Genomic DNA, 19874 nt, shown 5'->3' on the forward strand with positions numbered 1-19874 from the left:
GTTTTATACGGATTCGGCTTGACGAAAATGAACAGGCCAATATTCAATGTACGTAAACATTTTCGAATTCGTCGAGATTACGAAAGAGCTAAAATTATATATTGAAATAACAAGAGATGCATAACGTATTTATCTCATTGGAGGGACTTTAGGTAGTTTAAATAGTTTATAATTTAAAATAGATCAACATGATATACGTACGTATCTAATAATTTTGACCTCCCTCTTTTTATCTTCTTTGAAATATTTAGCACGGGTGGTAAAGCGTGATTTTTCCGACAGCACGTTATTTTTCCAGTTGAAATGAAATTCTCAACCAATTTACACAAAACCTTAACGATATGCACTCAGGTGCAGGTCAACAATCAATCTACATGAACATTCGTTCGGTAGATTTTACAATGAAGGCGTAATTTTTACTCCAATGAAGGCGTAATTAGAGTGACAGAGAAAAATGCCCGCAATTTGCGAACTTCGATTTTCGCGGTTATAGCCCTGATTACAAAGGCAAATCTTACGAGATTTTTTTTTCGAACGCTATCACATTTATTTCTTACAACGGCTAAAGTATAAGACATAAGTCCATTTTCAGTCCACCGTGCGGCTAACATTTTCGCATCCGTCACGGTCACGGCACGGCAAAGGTTTTACCGCGATGACATAGACATCGACGTCATGTGTCTCTATAAAGTCACGCGAACGAGGTCACGCTAGCGGAACATGTGTACTTTTTAGGGTTCCGCACCCAAAGGGTAAAACGGGACCCTATTACTAAGACTTCGCTGTCCGTCCGTCCGTCCGTCCGTCCGTCCGTCTGTCACCAGGCTGTATCTCACGAACCGTGATAGCTAGACAGTTGAAATTTTCACAGATGATGTATTTCTGTTGCCGCTATAACAACAAATACTAAAAACAGAATAAAATAAAGATTTAAATGGGGCTCCTATACAACAAACGTGATTTTTGACCAAAGTTAAGCAACGTCGGGAGTCGGGAGTGGTCAGTACTTGGATGGGTGACCGTTTTTTTTTTTGCTTTTTTTGTTTTTTTTGCATTATGGTACGGAACCCTGCGTGCGCGAGTCCGACTCGCACTTGCCCAGTTTTTTACGATAGTCTCATCAGTTAGTGCGATATAGACTACCGTATTCGAACTTCAAGATATTCACAAGAGACGACACGTACTAGATCCATTCTAGATACGTTATAGTTTAGATATGAACCAGTTTTCTTTTCCAGCGCAATTCGGGCAACCAATGTCACTTTTACGTTAGATAGAGATCCAATTGACATCTAATAGATATCTTACTCTAAGTCATATCCTGTGGAAATCGTTCAAGAGTATCTCCAGAATCGCGCAAATGTCAGATTTGACAAGTTAGATCTTGAACATATCGTTATCGTATCTTGGTGATGTCTAAAAGATATCTAATAGATGTCTATTTCAAAATCCGAATCGGGCCCAGAGTCAGGTTGTAGCTATCGGTGCATTGTTGGGTCAAATGTCATCAAAATCGGCACAGCCTAGACCACCACGACCTGTCAGATATACTTCGACATAAGAAACACTGATCTAAGCACATATGATTTGCTGTGAAACCTTACTACCTAGTTTAACCTGTCTCGTTGTCTGTCTGTCTGTCGGTCTGTAATCAAATCTTGCAAAATTTGATCCACTTCCCGGTTTCCGATTGAGCTGAAATTTTGCATACATGTATAAATCGGATGACAATGCAATATTATGGTACCATCGAGCTGATCTGATGATGGAGACAGGAGGTGGCCATAGGAACTCTGTGATGAAACAACGCAACCTAATGTGTCAGGGGTTTATATAATTGTCTTGATGAGTATTAGTTGTCTGTCGTAAGAAAAGTACAGTGAGCGATAAAAGCTTGTACCAAAAATGAAATTTTTGACAAAAAGTTATGAATTATTTAATGTAATCTACAAAGTAAAAGCTTACAATTACTTGTTTGAATCAAGCACTCTGTAGAGAAAGAAAAGAAAAGTGGAATTAGACATTCTTCCATATTTCATATTTTACTTTTTAACCCTTTAACCGCCAGAGTCTGATATATAAGACATTACATATCCAGCTCATTTTGCAACAGTCTGATAAATAAGACAAAGATCTGATTTGGTTTTTACAGCACATTTATAACTCCCGTAACTATGCCAACCTTACTCTGCGTGGTACAATTACTGTCGGTGGCGACACGAGCAAGCTCGATCAAAAATTGCTGGCGGTTAAAAGGTTAATAAAATATACAATACCGCTCATCAATCCTACGGATCCTACCAAAAGATAGACAATTTTATAGCAAGTACCATCACCGCCCAAAACTGTCACGAAACCTATTTTACGATGAAGCTATGTTATAAGCCATTACCTCTTACGTCGCGTGCAACACTGATTTTAGTAAAATCACCATCCGACACACGCGATTTCGTCGGGTTTACACATTATAACATAATAAGGTGATGTTGTGAAATTATAATGATTAGGTATATCGTTGTGACGACGACGGAGTGAAGCCCTCGATGTTTCCAATGCGTTTGCCACATAAAATTACCCTGTCTCTTAGTAAAAATTCAAATTGAATATTTCGTATAAGTATAACATTGAAACTTCCGTGAGACACAGATATATTAAATATATTAAAAACCGGGCAAGTGCGAGTCGAACTCGCGCACGAAGGGTTCCGTACCATAATGCAAAAAAAAAAGCAAAAAGAAACGGTCACCCATCCAAGTACTGACCACTCCCGACGTTGCTAAACTTTGGTCAAAAATCACGTTTGTTGTATGGGAGCCCCATTTAAATCTTAATTTTATTGTTTTTAGTATTTGTTGTTATAGCGGCAACAGAAATACATCATCTGTGAAAATTTCAACTGTCTAGCTATCACGGTTCGTGAGATACAGCCTGGTGACAGACAGACGGACAGACGGACGGACAGCGAAGTCTTAGTAATAGGGTCCCGTTTTACCCTTTGGGTACGGAACCCTAAAAACGGGAGTGAAACATGTCGAGCGTTTTTCGACTTAAAATACGTGAGTGACCCGTTTTTAACATATTTAGTAACAGTGAAGTCTTGTGTAATCGTACTATGCTACCTGTAAGAACTCCATTGAAATTAATGGCAATGGTTGATTACGAGTGCTAAGGTGGAGGGGGGTGGGGGTGGTTATTGTCGAAGCGCGGAGGGAGGAAATCACATTGAGCCGGGCAGAAAGCAAAAACGGCATGCCGGTGCCAATTCCATTAGATTCTAGGAGGTCGGCTCTAGTGGTTATCGTTTTGTGTTCGTTAATTTGGACTTTACTTTCACCCACTACTCCATCTCCTTACTGGAAAATTACCCTACTCCAAAAGTTCTCAACTAAGATCCAAATTTTTTTTAAATATCTTCGTTCAGGTGTGACTTTTGCAATGTCGTAGTTCATTTACCTACATAAACACAAATCATAACATGACTTCACAAAATACACAAAGAGCACCTTGGTTCCTTAACCTATAAGTGTCGCAGTGTCAAATATATGTATACATCTCGCGCCTTATTGCAAAGGGACAACGTTCATAATCGTATGTCTTTAACATCGACCGTGTGCATAATGGAGCATGCCCTGCGCCTGCGCCTAGTAACCTCAACGCCGTATTTGCCCTATTAAACGCTGGGCGTACCCACTGTAGGCAAATATTTGTATACAGGCAACAGTTTCACTCGTGGCTGTAGAGGTGAAAAAAAATAGGCAATACCTACTAGTTATTTGGTACGCGCGTTACACAGGTGTTTCAAGTGTCAGAGGCGTATTTACAAATTTGGCGCCCCGGGCCATTTTGATTTGCCGCCCCCCTTTATCAGTGACGATAAAGTATTTTATTTAAGAAAAAAAAACCTAAAACAAGTACCTTTGAGGTGTGAAATAAAAAAAATAAACATTTACCATTTACTCACATAGGCATTTACATTGTTTTCCTATGTACAAATTGGTTGACAAAATCATCAAAGACGCTGTCGTAATTTAAAACGTTTGTCAGCTCAGCTTCTATATTAAGAAGAGCTTAGCTATTCAGGCGCTCTTCACTGATAGTGGAACGTAGATAATTTATAATTCTTTTCAGTGCAGAAAGGTCTTCTTCCTCGCGTTATCTCGGCATTTTGCCACGGCTCATTAGAGCCTGGGGTCCGCTTGACAACTAATCCCACGATTTGACGTAGGCATTAGTTTTAACGAATGCGACTGCCATCTGACCTTCCAACCCAGAGGGGAAACTAGGCCTTATTGGGATTAGTCTGTCTAGTTGGGATTAGGAAAAGCGACTGGCAAATAATAAATAATATTTCGTATATAAGTTCCGAAAAACTCATTGGTACGAGCCAGGGTTTGAACCCGCGACCTCCGGATTGAAAGTCGCACGCTCTTACCGCTAGGCCACCAGCACTCCTGACGTGTGCGAGAGATCTTGAGGATGCGACCTCGTTCGCACACTCGGTGACCGGTGGGTACTGCTGGGTTTTGGCCATTGAGAATCAAGGTGAGGCATTGACAGTCAGGCTGGATATAGCTAAGGAGTTCGGTCGGGTCTGGCATCGAGTCTGCTCGAGGGAATATGCTATACAAATGGATCGCTAGGTTTTTTTCCGGTAGACGCATATGAGCCGTATAGTAGACGGAAGCTGCTCCGATAGTGTGGACATTACCGCTGGCGTTCCACTAGGTTCTGTGCTGTCATTGCTGCATATCAATGATAATCATTGCTATGCAGACGACAGTAGTAGGGATGCGTATTACACAGGCCGTGCCATTATCCCTCATTCTGTGGTGCTAGAAAGTCATGAAAAGTATTGTATATGTATCTGATATTAAGCTAGAGCACTCTATCTATACTGAGTTTCGGCATGGGATCGGAACAATGTAGTGAGATTCAATACTACGAAGACACAAGAATCACCCAATATAGTGAGATGGGTCAGAAATAATGTAGGTAGGTAAGTGAAAACGCGAGCGCAGCGAGCGCGAAATTTTTTCGAGAAAATAGTAGGTAAATTTTTAGGGTTCCGTACTTCAAAAGGAAAAAACGGAACCCATATAGGATCACTTTGTTCTGTCCAGCCGTCTGTCTGTCTCAATATGGTCTTGACATGACAGAGGGCGGCAAAATCGACAAATAATGCTTGTTATTTAAATTTTACAAATAAATAGGGGAGCGACAAAATTCTGGTCGACCCTATCTGAACTGAATAAAATATAAAATATTTTTTTGACCCAAATTTGCCGCCCCCTAAAATCTGCCGCCCTAGGCTTCAGCCTACTCAGCCTAGTGGTAAATCCGGCACTACGCCGTAATAATACTTGTTGAACGAAAATGTTGCTTAATTTAGGTACTTGTTGGTAGATATTTGAAGCAATTGGTGGGGTTTGAAGCGTTCGTTTATTTTGTTAATTTAAATGTCAATGAAAATATAGGTAATAGATAGATAGACAGATAACCATTTATATAGGTAAGTTAGAATATAAAAGGCGCCCAGAAAAAGCTGCTAGGGGGCGACTTTGCCGCCCCCCCGCGGCCTGCCGCCCCGGGCCATGGCCCCCATGGCCCTAGGGTAAATACGCCCCTGTCAAGTGTTCAGGTGTTTCAGCGACAGATTCTGAGTTCGAATGTTATATCAGTTACAAAACCCACCAACCACGATCGTCAGTCATGACTCTGATGGATGCGACCAAGAAGTAAGAGAAGAGAGTTATATCAGTTAATTGGTTCCAAAAGTCCTCAATACCAACTCATGGCCTTAGGTTAAATTCTCTATCCGATATTTTTCATAAAATCATTATTTCCTCAAGTCATCTTATTATTGTCATCCAGATACAGGACCGAAAAACGTGGCGCTGTCTTGTGTCGGAGGTCAAGATGTAAGACGCAAATTTAGTCCGCTTATAGTAGAAAAAAGTACAAAATCAAAAAGTGATCTCAATTTTTAGGGTTCCGTACCTCAAAAGGAAAAAACGGAACCCTTATAGGATCACTCGTGCGTCTGTCTGTCCGTCCGTCTGTCACAGCCAATTTGCTCCGAAACTACTGGACCAATTAAGTTGAAATTTGGTACACATATGTAAGTCTGTGACCCAAAGACGAATATGTAACGTCAACAAATGAATTTTAAACATAAGGGCTACTTTTGGGGGGTAAAAGATAAAATTTAAAAACAAAGTTTTGCAAAATATGTCGTCTTACATATCAAACGAAAGAGCTCATTGTGAGAATCTCAAATATATTTTTTTTATAAATTGACAATAAAAAATTTAGAAGTTATTCAAGAAATAAGACAAATAATGACCATTCCCCCCCTCTATCTCCGAAACTACAGGGTCTAAAATTCTGAAAAAATTACTCATAAGGACTGTATCGTTTATTATAAATACAACTTTACTTAGCCGTTTTTTCTGGTATTATGTTTTTATTAAAAAATTACACATATAGTTTAATTAGTGCTTTAATAATAAGTAACATTTCGTCCTGGGAGATCACGTAAAGCATATGGTTTGGACAATATTTACCCAATCCTCCCGAGTAACTACAACGATTTCGGACAAATACTACAAGAAAATTTACGGTTTGCGAACAAGATAAGTATTACACAAAAAAAATCGTACTATGTAAACAGCAATTACATATGATTCGTAAAGCGAAACATCTGGGCATAGTCTAATCATTTCTTTTAGTTGGAAAAAAAGTTTTGGATCTGTGCTTGGTGGCCTTTTTGAAAATATGGCATGTTACTTACGACAACCCCGACTTTGGTATACAATATAACCATCATGGAGCGTTTCTATCGACCTGTTCTAGCCATGGTTCAACGCCATGAATGTCCGTTAGGCTTTGGATTTCGGTAGATTCTTTTAGCTGTTTCCGTCATTTCCCTGGCGTCAGAAATTGACGGGAATCCAAAATGTTGCATAAAAAGTCGTTTTCATGTAAAGATAAAATACACCACATTTATTCTGTGAATGTTCAATTGAGCAATCATGAAAAGGACACTTAGATGGCATATTTTGGCAGCATATTAACCTTTTGTTTCTTTAAATCGTACTAAGGAATCGGTGAAATAGTCTCAAATTAAGCTCGATAGGCTTGTCCGAATTACATTTGCTAGAAGGTATTAAAATCATCATAAAGTCCCTAAAATAAAATAAATGTAAAACATTCTTATATCAGATATGTCTTAAAAATACCCCCAGATTATACCTTAAGAACATAGTAATACAAAATAATACACACGTCAACAGTACGACCAGGTTTTATCTGTATTTATAATAAACGATACAGTCCTTAATAGTCCTTTACCTAACGATGACAGGAAAACCTGTTAGAAATCTACAGTCAAGCGTGAGTCGGATTTAAGAACAAAAATGCGGTTTAGGTTTTTTAGGGACACAGCCGCAATGGTTTAAGTGAAACGTGATGTAGACAGCTATTTGCGAAGGCCCTAGGCCGATATCCGCATAAGGCCGAAGGCCCGAAGCGTCCCGAAGAGGCGTGCCATTCCGACTCACGCTTGAAGCTAACTTCAAGCATGAGTCGGAATGACGACAAAAAATGCGACTATAGTTAGACCGTAAAAAGTCTGCAGCGATTTTGATAGCCCACGCAGTGCAAGTGTCATATTAAACGTCAAACTTCTATGAAATTATGACGTATTAATAACACTTACACTGCGTGGGCTATCATATCCGCTGCAGACTTTTATTGGTGTGACTATAGGCTGTATCTGGCACACAGCCGCATTGGTACAAGTGTAATACTGATTGATTAGGTTACTATTGTTACGTGTTTTAAAAAGCACTAAACAGGGTGGCCAAAAATTAACTAAGTGTATTCCCGTTGCCAACGTGCAACCCCGAAATTGCGAGGAAAAATTGGGCTGTTTCATACATTTTGGCTGGTCCTTTTTCTACGGGAGGATACATTTTTTTTCGCGATTTCGGGGTTGGGGTCCCATAGTAAAAGTTGTAAAGCTCAGTATAATCCGAAAACCTCCCCGGCTACGGGAATGCACTTATTTTTTGGCCACCCTGTAGGTATTATCTCTCTTCGGCCTTTTAAAACACTTGCGGAAGTTGTAGGAAGCGTGACTCGTCGGACGCTCCGAGCTATCAGCCCTAGGCGGAGCTCGGTCTTCAGTCTTCGACTCTTCGCATTTGGACACCTTGTACTATTACTGTTCGGCATTTAATCTTCCTATCTAAGCTACTTTGCATAGTTGCAGAGATAATATAAGCCACCACGCCAGAAAACTTCATGTTACATCTGGTTTTTGATTGACCCATTTGGGTTTTTCAAGACGTTTCACTCACGTCACGTTTGATGTACAAAAAAAAATTGTTGAAAATTGTGTGATGTACGGAACCCTTGAAACGCGAGTCCGAACTCGCACTTGACCAGTTTTTTTTAAGTACATACATATGTAACCATGGTTTTTACTTAAAAGGGCTGTTGTGGTATTCAATGTTATAGGATGCAACTCGGTAATACCGCCCGCAGCGTAGTATTTTATAAGTAAAATTGCATTCATGTGTGGCGATACGCGCACTCTGAGAGTGTAGTTAGCAAGTATTTAACGCGAAAACTTCAGGTATTTTTTTTTATTCTATTCTATACTGAAATCTTACATTAAATCAAACAGAAAAGTGCCGTGAAACCCTATCGGGTTTGTACCGACACGACATTCGTGGATACATTTTACATTACACATTGTTGTGATACATAGGATAATCAAATGTTATATAAAATTAATTAAGTTCTACGAGAAATAAATTAGCGGGTAAAACTAAATAGCTCCCACTCGAGTACACAAGCGGCCGTGCATTCCTTATAGTATGAGTGAGTACGTATACTTTGTAACGAGGAACAAGACGGCTCTACTCAGAGCATAAATTTAGTGGAAACGTTTAACAGTTAACTTGGAGTTACAGCAGCCGTAAAAGCAGTATAACTGAATTCGGCTATGAAATACCCGGACGTTAATGTTGTAGTAAACTTGCATTGAGTCATATGATTGTAAATGTCAGAGATTGTGTAAGATTACTGGATTACTCTTGCAATAGTCTTCATTTTCTTTGAAGTAAGTAGTCCGAGTCATTTTGAGTATAGTTCAAAAAGGAATAGTTTGATAATTAGTCGGATCTTCTTTATGTATTTTTCAATACAATGGTCACTACCAATACCAATGGGTTGTAATCCAAATCTCTTCTCTGCTTTGCTGGATTATGGTGGATTCCTATGCCCGCACGTCTCTCATGGAAAACTCGTCCTCTGCTCTCCGTCTCAGTGGAAAAACGGCAATATTTTAATAACAGTTTTAAATGATTCCTGGTTAGTTTCACTTAGGGAGTGCTCCCGGTACTGGCTTTCTATACAAACACAGTATTGGAACCGGGAATTCCTGTTGCTCGCCATACAAACTCAGTACCGGGAGCATTCCCTAGTTTCACTAGACTTATATCGACCGGGATATGGACCGTGATTACCTTTTATATTGTTTTCGAGCTCCCACCCGACCTTCAGTTACCCGTGAACAAGATGCATGTAACTGCCTCGAAATATCGGGAGTTCGAAAACAATACAAAAGATAATCACGGTCTTTATCCCGATCGAGCGTCCAGCCTTATTTTACTTACCCCCAACATATTTGGTCGCGGCCCAAATAATAGTGAGCGAGCTACAATGATGGTAGACATGCAAGAACGACGCCTGCCCATCCTTCTTCCTCATGAGGAAGAACACCGTCTCCAGCAACTCCAGGAGCTTCAATATGATGGTCCACCATAGGAACCGGAGCATCCTTAGCGGTTCAGGGTTGAGGGAGTAGTCGGGGAGCACGCAGCCGAAGTGGTAGGTCGTTGTCCAGCCGGAGGTCATAATCTGGAAGAAGAGGGTCCATGTAAAATATCAACTAAATGTTACTGCCTCTTTATTGTAGTCTTTTTTACGCTGGCACATGTGTTGTATGCACCATCGCCCACACTGCTAACTGTACATAGGTGGACCTTATGCCTCTTGTAATAAGGGCCACATCGGTCCATTTAGGAATGTTGCTGTCGCTGTTTGCACAAGCACAACTAGCAGTGCGGTATTTGACAACTTTTTTGCCATGACCTCTGTATCTGGACGAAATTAGTGCAATAACCGGGATAATTTCTTCCATATCGAGTGAACGCGTCCATTCATTACAGTAAATTGATTACATTTAAGTACTGCTAATGATCAAAAGGAAATGACGGTTTCCAAAAATAACCACCGTCGAGAATATAGCAGTCAAAAGTACATGACGATTTCCAACAAAATAAAGAAGATTGCAGTACAAATAAAGTATCCTTGAACAATACTATAGTTCGTTTAGCATTAGAAAAAAGGTAAACAATCTTGATGTGTCTTTTATTTGAAAAACACGTTTTTAAAATAAGTTACGGCAAATATGTAAAATTATGAATCTAACACGATCATTTATATTCTTCTGATTTCATAAATATTAGTTACTGATTTTTAAAAAGCTTTTTTCAATTAAAAGACATATCAAGATCGCTTGACTTCTTTCAAGTTCTTTCTAATACAAAAAAAAAAACTATAAGTTTTTAAATATTCCACCACTACCTATAGAAATACCGCAGAGCCTGAATAAACAACTTCTGAATCAGAACAATGTTCATTAGTAAACCTTTGTAGTCAGCCATCTTCAGCAATTTAATTAATTCCCTTTAGGTAATCGTTCGGAATGCATTAGACGGATCGCTCGACTGTGCTTAAATTACAGACTACTTCCTACATAATGAAGCATTTTCAAATACTTGTAAGTAGTAATAGAAAACGCCTTGTTTTCCTGTCGCGGTCACTATTTATAGGCATTATTTTACTACAAACCAGACCACTTTGATGCATCTCACGCCATTTTTTTAATCAAACAGTCCATGACCTTTCTATTTCAGTAGTTTTTTCAATTATTTATTTAATTCGAATCTGAGAGAAAATTTAACTAACTTGTGCGTCTGTCTGTCCGTCCGTCACAGACAATTTTTTTGCTTAGCGCTATGTTCATCCACTGTGGCAGGCGTGGCTCACTCCGCGATTTCGTCGCTTTGCTACAGGTAGCTAAAAGTACATCCGTTCGACCCCAATTTTGGGGTTTGCCATAAGCCGCGCGGGCACTGTCTCCACCTAGCCAGGGGTGCGAAGCTCCTGACTTCGGCCTAACTCGGCTCCGCTCGGCTCAGCATTGCTCCGAGCAATTTTTAGGGTTGGCACCACTTGACTTCCTTTTGCGTGCACGACCACAGATAAGATAATCACTTAAATTTTGACAACCCTAAATAGCCGAAAGGGATAGTGCCATATATTAGAAAGGGATAGTATGATTCGACCCTGAACCGCTGTCAAACTTCGGTTTTGTAGGAAGCTTCCTTTCTGTACGGTAGTACTATTATTTATTCTGTGACCTAGCGCCCATATCTGTGCTGATCGTGACAGACGCGTTTTGTTAGAGTGTGAGTCTTCTGTACCTAGTACTATTATTTATTCGGTGACTGTGGGTAAACGTAAATAAATAAATAAAATAAAAATAAAAAAGCCTTTTATTCCAACTCATTACTAACTAAAGTTTACAAACTAAGGTTACAAATAACTTATTTTTTATATTTACATAATACAATTTATATCTATACTTTTTATTTGAATGAGCGGACCTCCTCGTGAGTAAAGGCCTCTCCCAGTTTGCGCCAGCTCTCTCTGTCTTGAAGAGCCTCGGTGTGCCAGTTGCTAGAGACGTGCTTTGTTATGTCCTCTATCCATCTTGCCTGTGGTCGCCCTTGTCTGCGTTTGCCTGGTGGTCCTTTCCAGAGCGTCGTTCTCTTCGTCCACCTTGTATAAGGTAGCCTAGCTACATGTCCTGCCCATTTCCACTTCATGTTTATGCAGTGTTCTAGGGCATCTACGATCTTGGTTTTTTCTCTTATTTCTGAGCTTTTTATTTGAGTCTTCTGTACCTAGTACTATTATTTATTCGGTGACTGTGGGTAAACGTACTTAACCTATTCTACGCTGTCCGTGTCAGAGTTGAATCATAGCTTTCGTACAACGGCTTTTAACTTAATTCAGCACACACGACTCGCGGCTACGGGTTGGTTACATCCTATTGAGTCACTGTGACTGATTAAATTAGCGGTCTGTTACTTATGCAATTCCCGGTCTAGACTTTTAGCATTTATACCAGTTGAGAAATGTTACAGAATTTTTGATACTTCAACTCTGTTCGTAACAATAGGGTAAAGGAAAATTTTACCCAAGTTTACGTGGTTACTTAAAGATTGTGAACTCCTTTATTATCATTTATCATAGATGGAATAGGAATATTACATACACATACTGCTAATTATTGCATAACATGTCGAACATTAATGTAAAAAAAATAATTCTCTACCAAACATGAATCAGCTGTCTACGACCAATTCCTGAAATTCAATGTGGTTAAAAAAACCGGACAAGTGCGAGTCGGATTCGCCCACCGAGGGTTCCGTACTTTTTAGTATATATTTGTTAAAATTTCAACTGTCTAGCTATCACGGTCCATGAGATACAGCCTGGAGATAGACGGACAGTAGTCTTAGTAATAGGGTCCCGTTTTTACCCTTTGGGTACGGAACCCTAAAAACGGAACACAATTTAAACCTGCCAATGTAAAAAAAATTGCCTTTGCGACGTCACCAATAATCGCAAGCGATTTGCAATCCATTAACGGTATTTGATTAATCGATTGAATTCGTGGCTCCTATTCAGCCAGCAATTATATAAAATCGCATGCCATTTGTAGCAAAGGTCTTTAGAAGCAATTGTACATACAAAAACAAATAAATTTCATACAAAACAAAGCCCCACCCACTAGAACTAGATCTTTACTTCTTTAGAAGTACATACAATACAATTCAATACATCATCATTCTCTTGCCCTTGTCCCATTCACTTGGGGTCGGCGCAGCATGTCATTTCTTCCTTGTCTTCCACACCTCTCTGTCGCCCGTCATTTCATCATTCACTTGCGTACAAGAAGTAGGTACATACAATACATACAAAACAAATTAATTTCATACAAAACAAAGCCCCACCCACCTGAACTGCGAAGCTCGATAAACAATTCCCTTTGAAGTCACCGTCATATTCTCTTGCCCTTGTCCCATTCACTTGGGGCCGGCGCAGCATGTCTTTCTCTTCCACACCTCTCTGTCGCCCGTCATTTCATCATTCACTTGCGTACAAGAAGTACATACAATACATACAAAACAAATTAATTTAATACAAAACAAAGCCCCACCTGAACTGCGAAGCTCGATAAACAATTCCCTTTGAAGTCACCGTCATGTCACAGACAGATAAAAATAGAAGCCGATAACCGCATCGCCGTGACAATGGTTTGTTTTGTAAACACAGACGTTGGCGTCCGTTGCCGATTGCAGATGGAGATAGCGAAGTGCTTTTATTATACGTTTGTAAATCCAATACAGTAAATTAAACCAGATATAGAATTTATTCGTTTAATCATTAATTAAGAAGTTTTTTTAACATATTTAACTACACAAACGGGTCTACCGCGATATAATTTCATTGTTTTTACCTTTAATTCCGACGTTTCAGCTAAGTCGCACCAGCTGTGGTCACGGAAATTCTTTCCGCCATTCAATCACACTATAAAGGAACTGTATTACAGATATGTATATCAGAAAACATGTCATGTTATCATTGACATGTAAAACTATGTTTTATAAAGGAATAAATGAATGAATGAATGAAACATGTCGATTGAACTATAAAGCATTGTTGAACAGTCAGCAGTAGAAGTTGCTAAGCGGGCGAGGTGTTCAAAATTACATTGACACGCTCTTATTCTCTTAACAATAGAGTTGCGTCAAAATCATTTCGAACACCTGGCCCGCTTAGCAACTTCTGCTGCTGACTGAACTAGTGTCTCTAATTATGTTGAAAGTATTCCATTTCGCAAAGGCTTCAGAACCTTCGCTGTCAATAAGATCCGTACAAAGCCCGGCGCGGGTGGGATCTTTGTGCTTTTGTAAGATGTACAGCTTTGTACGGCCCGTCAATAATGTACCCGAAAAACGACGGGGAAGATCTCAAAGGAAATTAATTGTACGCCCACTACTGACACAAAAACGTATTTAAGAAAAAAAGTCAAATATTTCTCAACTATACGCTCCAAACCTAGTTAACACATAATAAAACAAAGTTCCCCGCCGCGCCGCGTCTGTCTGTTTTTCTTTTTAATAAATAAATATTACAGGACATTTCTTACACAAATTGACTAAGCCCCACGGTAAGCTCAAGAAGGCTTGTGTTGTGGGTACTCAGACAACGATATATATAATGTGTAAATACTTAAATGCATAGAAAACAACCATGACTCAGGAACAAATATCTGTATCATCATACAAATAAATGCCCTTACCAGGATTCGAACCCGGGACCTTCGGCTTCATAGGCAGGATCACTATCCACTAGGCCAGACCGGTCGTTTGTATGTATGTTCGCGATAAACTCAAAAACTACTTCTGAACGGATTTACACGCGGATTTTCAAAATTTTAAAATTGAAAATAGTTTTAAAGGAATTATTTGGCATTATCTAGATTTGGATTTAGATGTTACGAGATGAATGTTTTCTCGTGTCTTGTTTAAAGATGCTCTTCTGTAGCAATATAATTGCGCGTTTGTGTATTGCGTTATGCATCACTCTCGCACTTAAGGAGACCCCGACGCCACCCTCACACTAGCGCCTTTTGAGCGTCGGAGTCAGCGCTATGGAAAATTGCGTCGCTGCGCAATTGCGCCATTGCCTCGAGCAGCAGCCAAAGAGTTGGCTAGACGCGGACGCTCGGGAGTCGCTAGCACAGAATAACTAATACGCTAGTGTGGGATGGCTTAACCTGACAGCCACGATAACACGACAAAAGCGCAACCATCGAACAGTCAGCAGCAGAAGTTGCTAAGCGGGCGAGGTGTTCAATATTACCTTGACACGCTCTTACTCTCTTACCAATAAAGTCGCGTCAAGATCATTTTGAACACCTGGCCCGCTTAGCAACTTCTGCTGCTGACTGTACGCACAGAGGTGACGTGGGCGTTAAGAGGCGAGCACACTGACCGTAAATATTTAACGAGGCTTAATACTGTATGTTTTCAAAGTTCATATTTCACGGTGAATATGAAAATGACGTATGTTCCGGCAGCGGACTTCCGGTTACCCGATATCGGGAAAATTAACATGACATGAGATTATTCGTTGTTAAGCTGAATAGGCTTAATGGAACAGTGGCAAAAATAAGTGCATTCCCGTTGCCAGGGAGGTTTTGGGGTTATACTGAGCAACTTTTACTATGGAACCAACCCCGAAATCCTGAAAAAAAATTACCCTCCCATAGTAAATGGGCCAGCCAAAATGTATGAAACAGCCAAATTATACATACATACATCACTGGCTCAGTGACCCAAAGAGGATCTTGGCCTCTGACACAAGAGAGCGCCTTTCTGCCCTATTCTGCGCCACTTCACGCCAGTTGGGTATTCCAAAGCCAAATTATAATCAAATCAAATTAAAATATCTATTTTAATGAATTAAGTAAATTTGCCGGGTTTTAGGCTTATTTTAGGTTCTTAAGTTTTCCTATCTTAAATCATTTTGAAATTGAAAATTAAACTTGGATTCGATTGACTTAATCGATTGAACACAGACAATGCATATGTCGGCGGCCGATCGTAAGATCAGGCGTATCGTGAAATTCCTAGGCATATCGTGAAACGTGAAAATCTTTGAATCGTGCCCTGAGTCGACGGAGCCCCGCTACGCGGGGCTTCTATTTCTGGGCAGTTTGCCCTTCGGGCATCTGAAGCAACCTAACGAACCTATCCTACCTATATATTGGTTTAATGTGACTATCGTCAAAATATTACACAGGAACATTACGATCTGCCTGATCTTACGATCGGTCGCCGACACATATACTGGTATCGTCGATTTAGTTTTACCTTTGACATTTTAACCTGTTATTTCTGTCTCACGGATAAGAATAGTCTATACACTCTACAGGGTGATTCAGGAAACGTGAGCAGGACTAACACTGCGCATTTCGTAAATTATAAGCAACTGTTTCGTATCAGTATTAGTGAGGTTAACGTTAATTTTCTAGTCGTGTTAAAAAAAAGGGTAAGTAATTAATTTATTTACCGCATGCATGGTCACCGTAAAATTAGAATACTAAACTACCGATATTGTGTGTCAAATTGAATGTTAACACTGTCATCACAGTCTGGTTACTTTTGAAAACTCGTATCTCACTCAAGTTGACAGTTTATTTTCTTCGCAATCAAAATGCTGTCATTACGGTTAAAGAGGTTTTATGTTTATTAATTAAGTCTTGTAGGGTGACCATTATTGCATGTAGAGAATTAAATTTGCCCTCACCAAAAAGTTAAAAAATAGGAAAAAGTGTGGTTGTTTCACATAAATACGACGGTGATCGATCAATTATCAGTTACTGAGTATGCAGGATTAGTCCTGCTCACATTTCATGAATCACCCTGTATTAACATGCAAACCGAAGAACTGACATGCACTTCACAGTTAACAAACGTTCAGAGTACCTAATAGCCGTGCTTAATATGTCTATTATAATGGACACAGTAAATTGACCATTCCTGAACCTTAATTCGATGAGATAAGGACTACCTATAAGCAGTTCAGTATAGTTGATGGTCTATTATCTTTCCGACGCTCGTTCTTGGGTGATATAATGGGTCTTATTTTACTTGCTTGCTTTTATAACATAATACAGATAATGTATCGCGGGTTAGCGGGGGTCACTGGTAATGACTATTATGGATAGACGTTTTAGTACCTTATATTGCTCATTTTTAGGGTTTCGTACCCGAAGTGTAAAAACGGGACCCTATTACGCTACAGAAATACATCATCTGTGAAAATTTCAACTGTCCAGCTATCACGGTTCATAAGATACAGAATGGTGACAGACAGATAGACTCCACTGTCCGTCTATCTGTCTGTCACCATTCTGTATCTTATGAACCGTGATAGCTGGACAGTTGAAATTTTCACAGATGATGTATTGCTGTTGCCGCTGTAACAACGAATACTAAAAAGTACGGAACCCTCGGTGGGCGAGTCTGACTCGCACTTGTCCGGTGTTTTAGCGATCGACATCATACCTACGTACCTCTAATGCTTCAAATTATCAAAACTAAGATACGTTCATTCGACATGTATTTCTCGAGGATACCGAATCTTACTGTTCCTATGATTTCAATCACGACCTTATTATACTATGTGATAAGGTGAGTTTTCCTGTCCACATCCATAGACATCTAATATTTACACTGTCTTATAACAGGCCATTACACTAGTACCTGAATGCGTGGCGTAATTGATGATGATTATTGTACGTTACTGCTGCCATTGAGCTAATACGACTGATAGTTTACAAGCGCTTCTTCGTAGAACCCATCATTATGTATGTTGCTAAAGTGAACCTTAAAGTACGCACTTGTTAGGTATAGCTAGTTAACCCTTATCTTGGCATCGTAACACCCGTGATACATGGAACTTAAAAAAATCTAGCAGGTTCACTTTATTACCTAACACAATAATTCTGCCATCAATATGTCGAGCTACCCTCCTTACTTATAGAAAAAAATAATTGACACGAGTGTCATTGTAAATTAATTAGTTATAATCAACATGGCGCCGCGGAAACAATAGATTTCGGTTCGTACTGGAAGTTTTGCATTTATTTCTTATGTTAGTATATATGTTTCCATAATCTACATTTTGATATCTTTACTGTCTCTTAGTGCATACATATTTACAATGCCTTCGAATTTAAAAACATTTGATACACAGAACCTTACATGAAACTGTTATGTATTATCCTCTAGCCGCCCATACGTCAAACGTTGCCAAGCAAAATGAAATTTTATTTTGTCATCACAAAGTTCAAATTAGAATGAAACAGGAGACCTTTTTATAGGTCTCTGGGCGGCTAGAGGTTATATTTGATACACTGCCGAGAACTCAGAAATGTACATATCGAAAGGATTGTATTACATTTAATACATTTTAATACATTTACATTTACAAAATATTTTTACATGTTTTTTTACTTTGTTATTTTTGTGGGGTTACAAAACATGCTTCAATTATTTAATATTAGTTGTCGTATTATTTAGTTATTAAACTTTGATTTTTTTAAGTACTAGATGTTATTTAACTATATATTCGTACGCTGTAGCATTATTGCTACGCCGTAGCCCGTAGCACGGAAAAAATTGTGTTTGGCAAAAAATGGCCCCATTTAATTATTTGTTTACTTTTCATATTTTACCCAACTTTTTGCTGGCGACTTTTTTGAAACTTTACGGGATCTAATTTTCCGCCCATGTGATCAGGTATTCGTAATTTCGTAGATATAATTTATTTTTACAGGTTTAATAGTCATCTGATGCTTTAGATAGCGTTTAATTAGTAGTAAATGCTAATTTCTGTTGCATTACATGTTTTATTTTTATTAAAATCTTAATTTTTCTTCTAAAAAGTAGGTAACTATTTTGTCGATTTATTGGCATTGTATCAAATATGATACATATGATTTTCCGAAACTGGAAAATCCTGGATTTTTTTTCTTATTTTTAATAGTCTAGTATGCTCCATAGGTGACAAAAAACTAAAAAAATGTTTATATTTAAGATATTTTGAGCCTTGCCAAGATAAGGGTTAAGCGTCTTATGAGTATATTCTCGTATTTATCTAGTCATCATCTCATCCATAAGACGTCCACTGCTGAACATAGGCCTCCCCCTTGGACCTCCATACCTGCCGGTTGGAAGCGACCCGCATCCAGCATCTTCCGGCGACCTTAACAAGGTCGTCTGTCCATCTTGTGGGTGGACGTCCTACGCTGCGCTTGCTAGTCCGTGGTCTCCACTCGAGCAATTTATCTATTAGGTTGTTGCATAATTATTTTCCCACTTTGGAATAAAACAATTTTTTTTTGTAATAATTATTTATTGAAACAATTAATCGACAATATAATCACCATCATTACCTAGAACATGTAATCTGCTAGGCAAAGTTTCAATACCCTTAGCCCAGAATGAAAGTGGCTGAGAGACCAAGAAGTTGGCAAGGTAATTTTTTAGGTCGTAGTAATTTTTATCAAACCGTCCGTAAATGGGGACCGGGGTTATCCCACATGGAAGTGTAAGGAGTTATAATTTCTTGAAAAAAAAGTTTTTTTTTCGATTATGCCATTCGATTATCCAAGATTTTCGATTTTTTCAATTATCCAAGTCGTGCGAATCAATGACCGCGAGGAGGTATTGCGTCGATTAATTTGAGTAAATTCAGAGATAAGTAGGACAACTTAAAACAACTTGAGTTTTTTAAATAATGATTATAAAAATTCAATTTGAGCAAATTATTGGCAGGCCCTTGTTAACAAACCGCCTTGATGCGCCAATGTCATATTTTATTGTCTGTGAAAACTTGTAAAAAACAGTTTAAGGCAGAGTATGTATAAGTTGCTCTATGGTTTTTTTTTTTCGATGTGGCGCGCGCACAGCTCTTGTGAGCACTAGAGATGGGTCGCGGGTATTTACCCAATTTACCCACCCAGGTAAATACCCGGTAAATACCCATCTACCCGGTATTTACCCGTATCTACCCAAATGGACGGGTAGATTCATTTCTTGTTGCACATGTCAATTTGTGTTAAATTGGAGATATAAACCGAGTTAATGGTTGTA

The 19874-nt window shown here is 39.1% G+C and overlaps 2 protein-coding genes across 2 annotated transcripts in view; one reads left to right on the forward strand and one right to left on the reverse strand.

Annotated features, from left to right (window-relative positions):
• LOC134672115 (oxysterol-binding protein-related protein 9) overlaps nt 1-19874 on the forward strand; it is a 130465-nt gene that overhangs the window by 10424 nt on the left and 100167 nt on the right. The window lies entirely within an intron of this gene.
• The window catches only part of LOC134672095 (very long chain fatty acid elongase 7-like), a 40305-nt gene that overhangs the window by 10043 nt on the left and 10388 nt on the right, over nt 1-19874 (reverse strand). The window contains exon 3 of the mRNA XM_063530003.1: nt 9684-9927. Coding sequence (XP_063386073.1) covers nt 9684-9927 — 244 coding nt within the window. The remainder of the gene's footprint in view (nt 1-9683; nt 9928-19874) is intronic.

The sequence above is a fragment of the Cydia fagiglandana genome, chromosome 16, assembly GCF_963556715.1.
Source record: "Cydia fagiglandana chromosome 16, ilCydFagi1.1, whole genome shotgun sequence".
Classification (NCBI taxonomy): domain Eukaryota; kingdom Metazoa; phylum Arthropoda; class Insecta; order Lepidoptera; family Tortricidae; genus Cydia; species Cydia fagiglandana.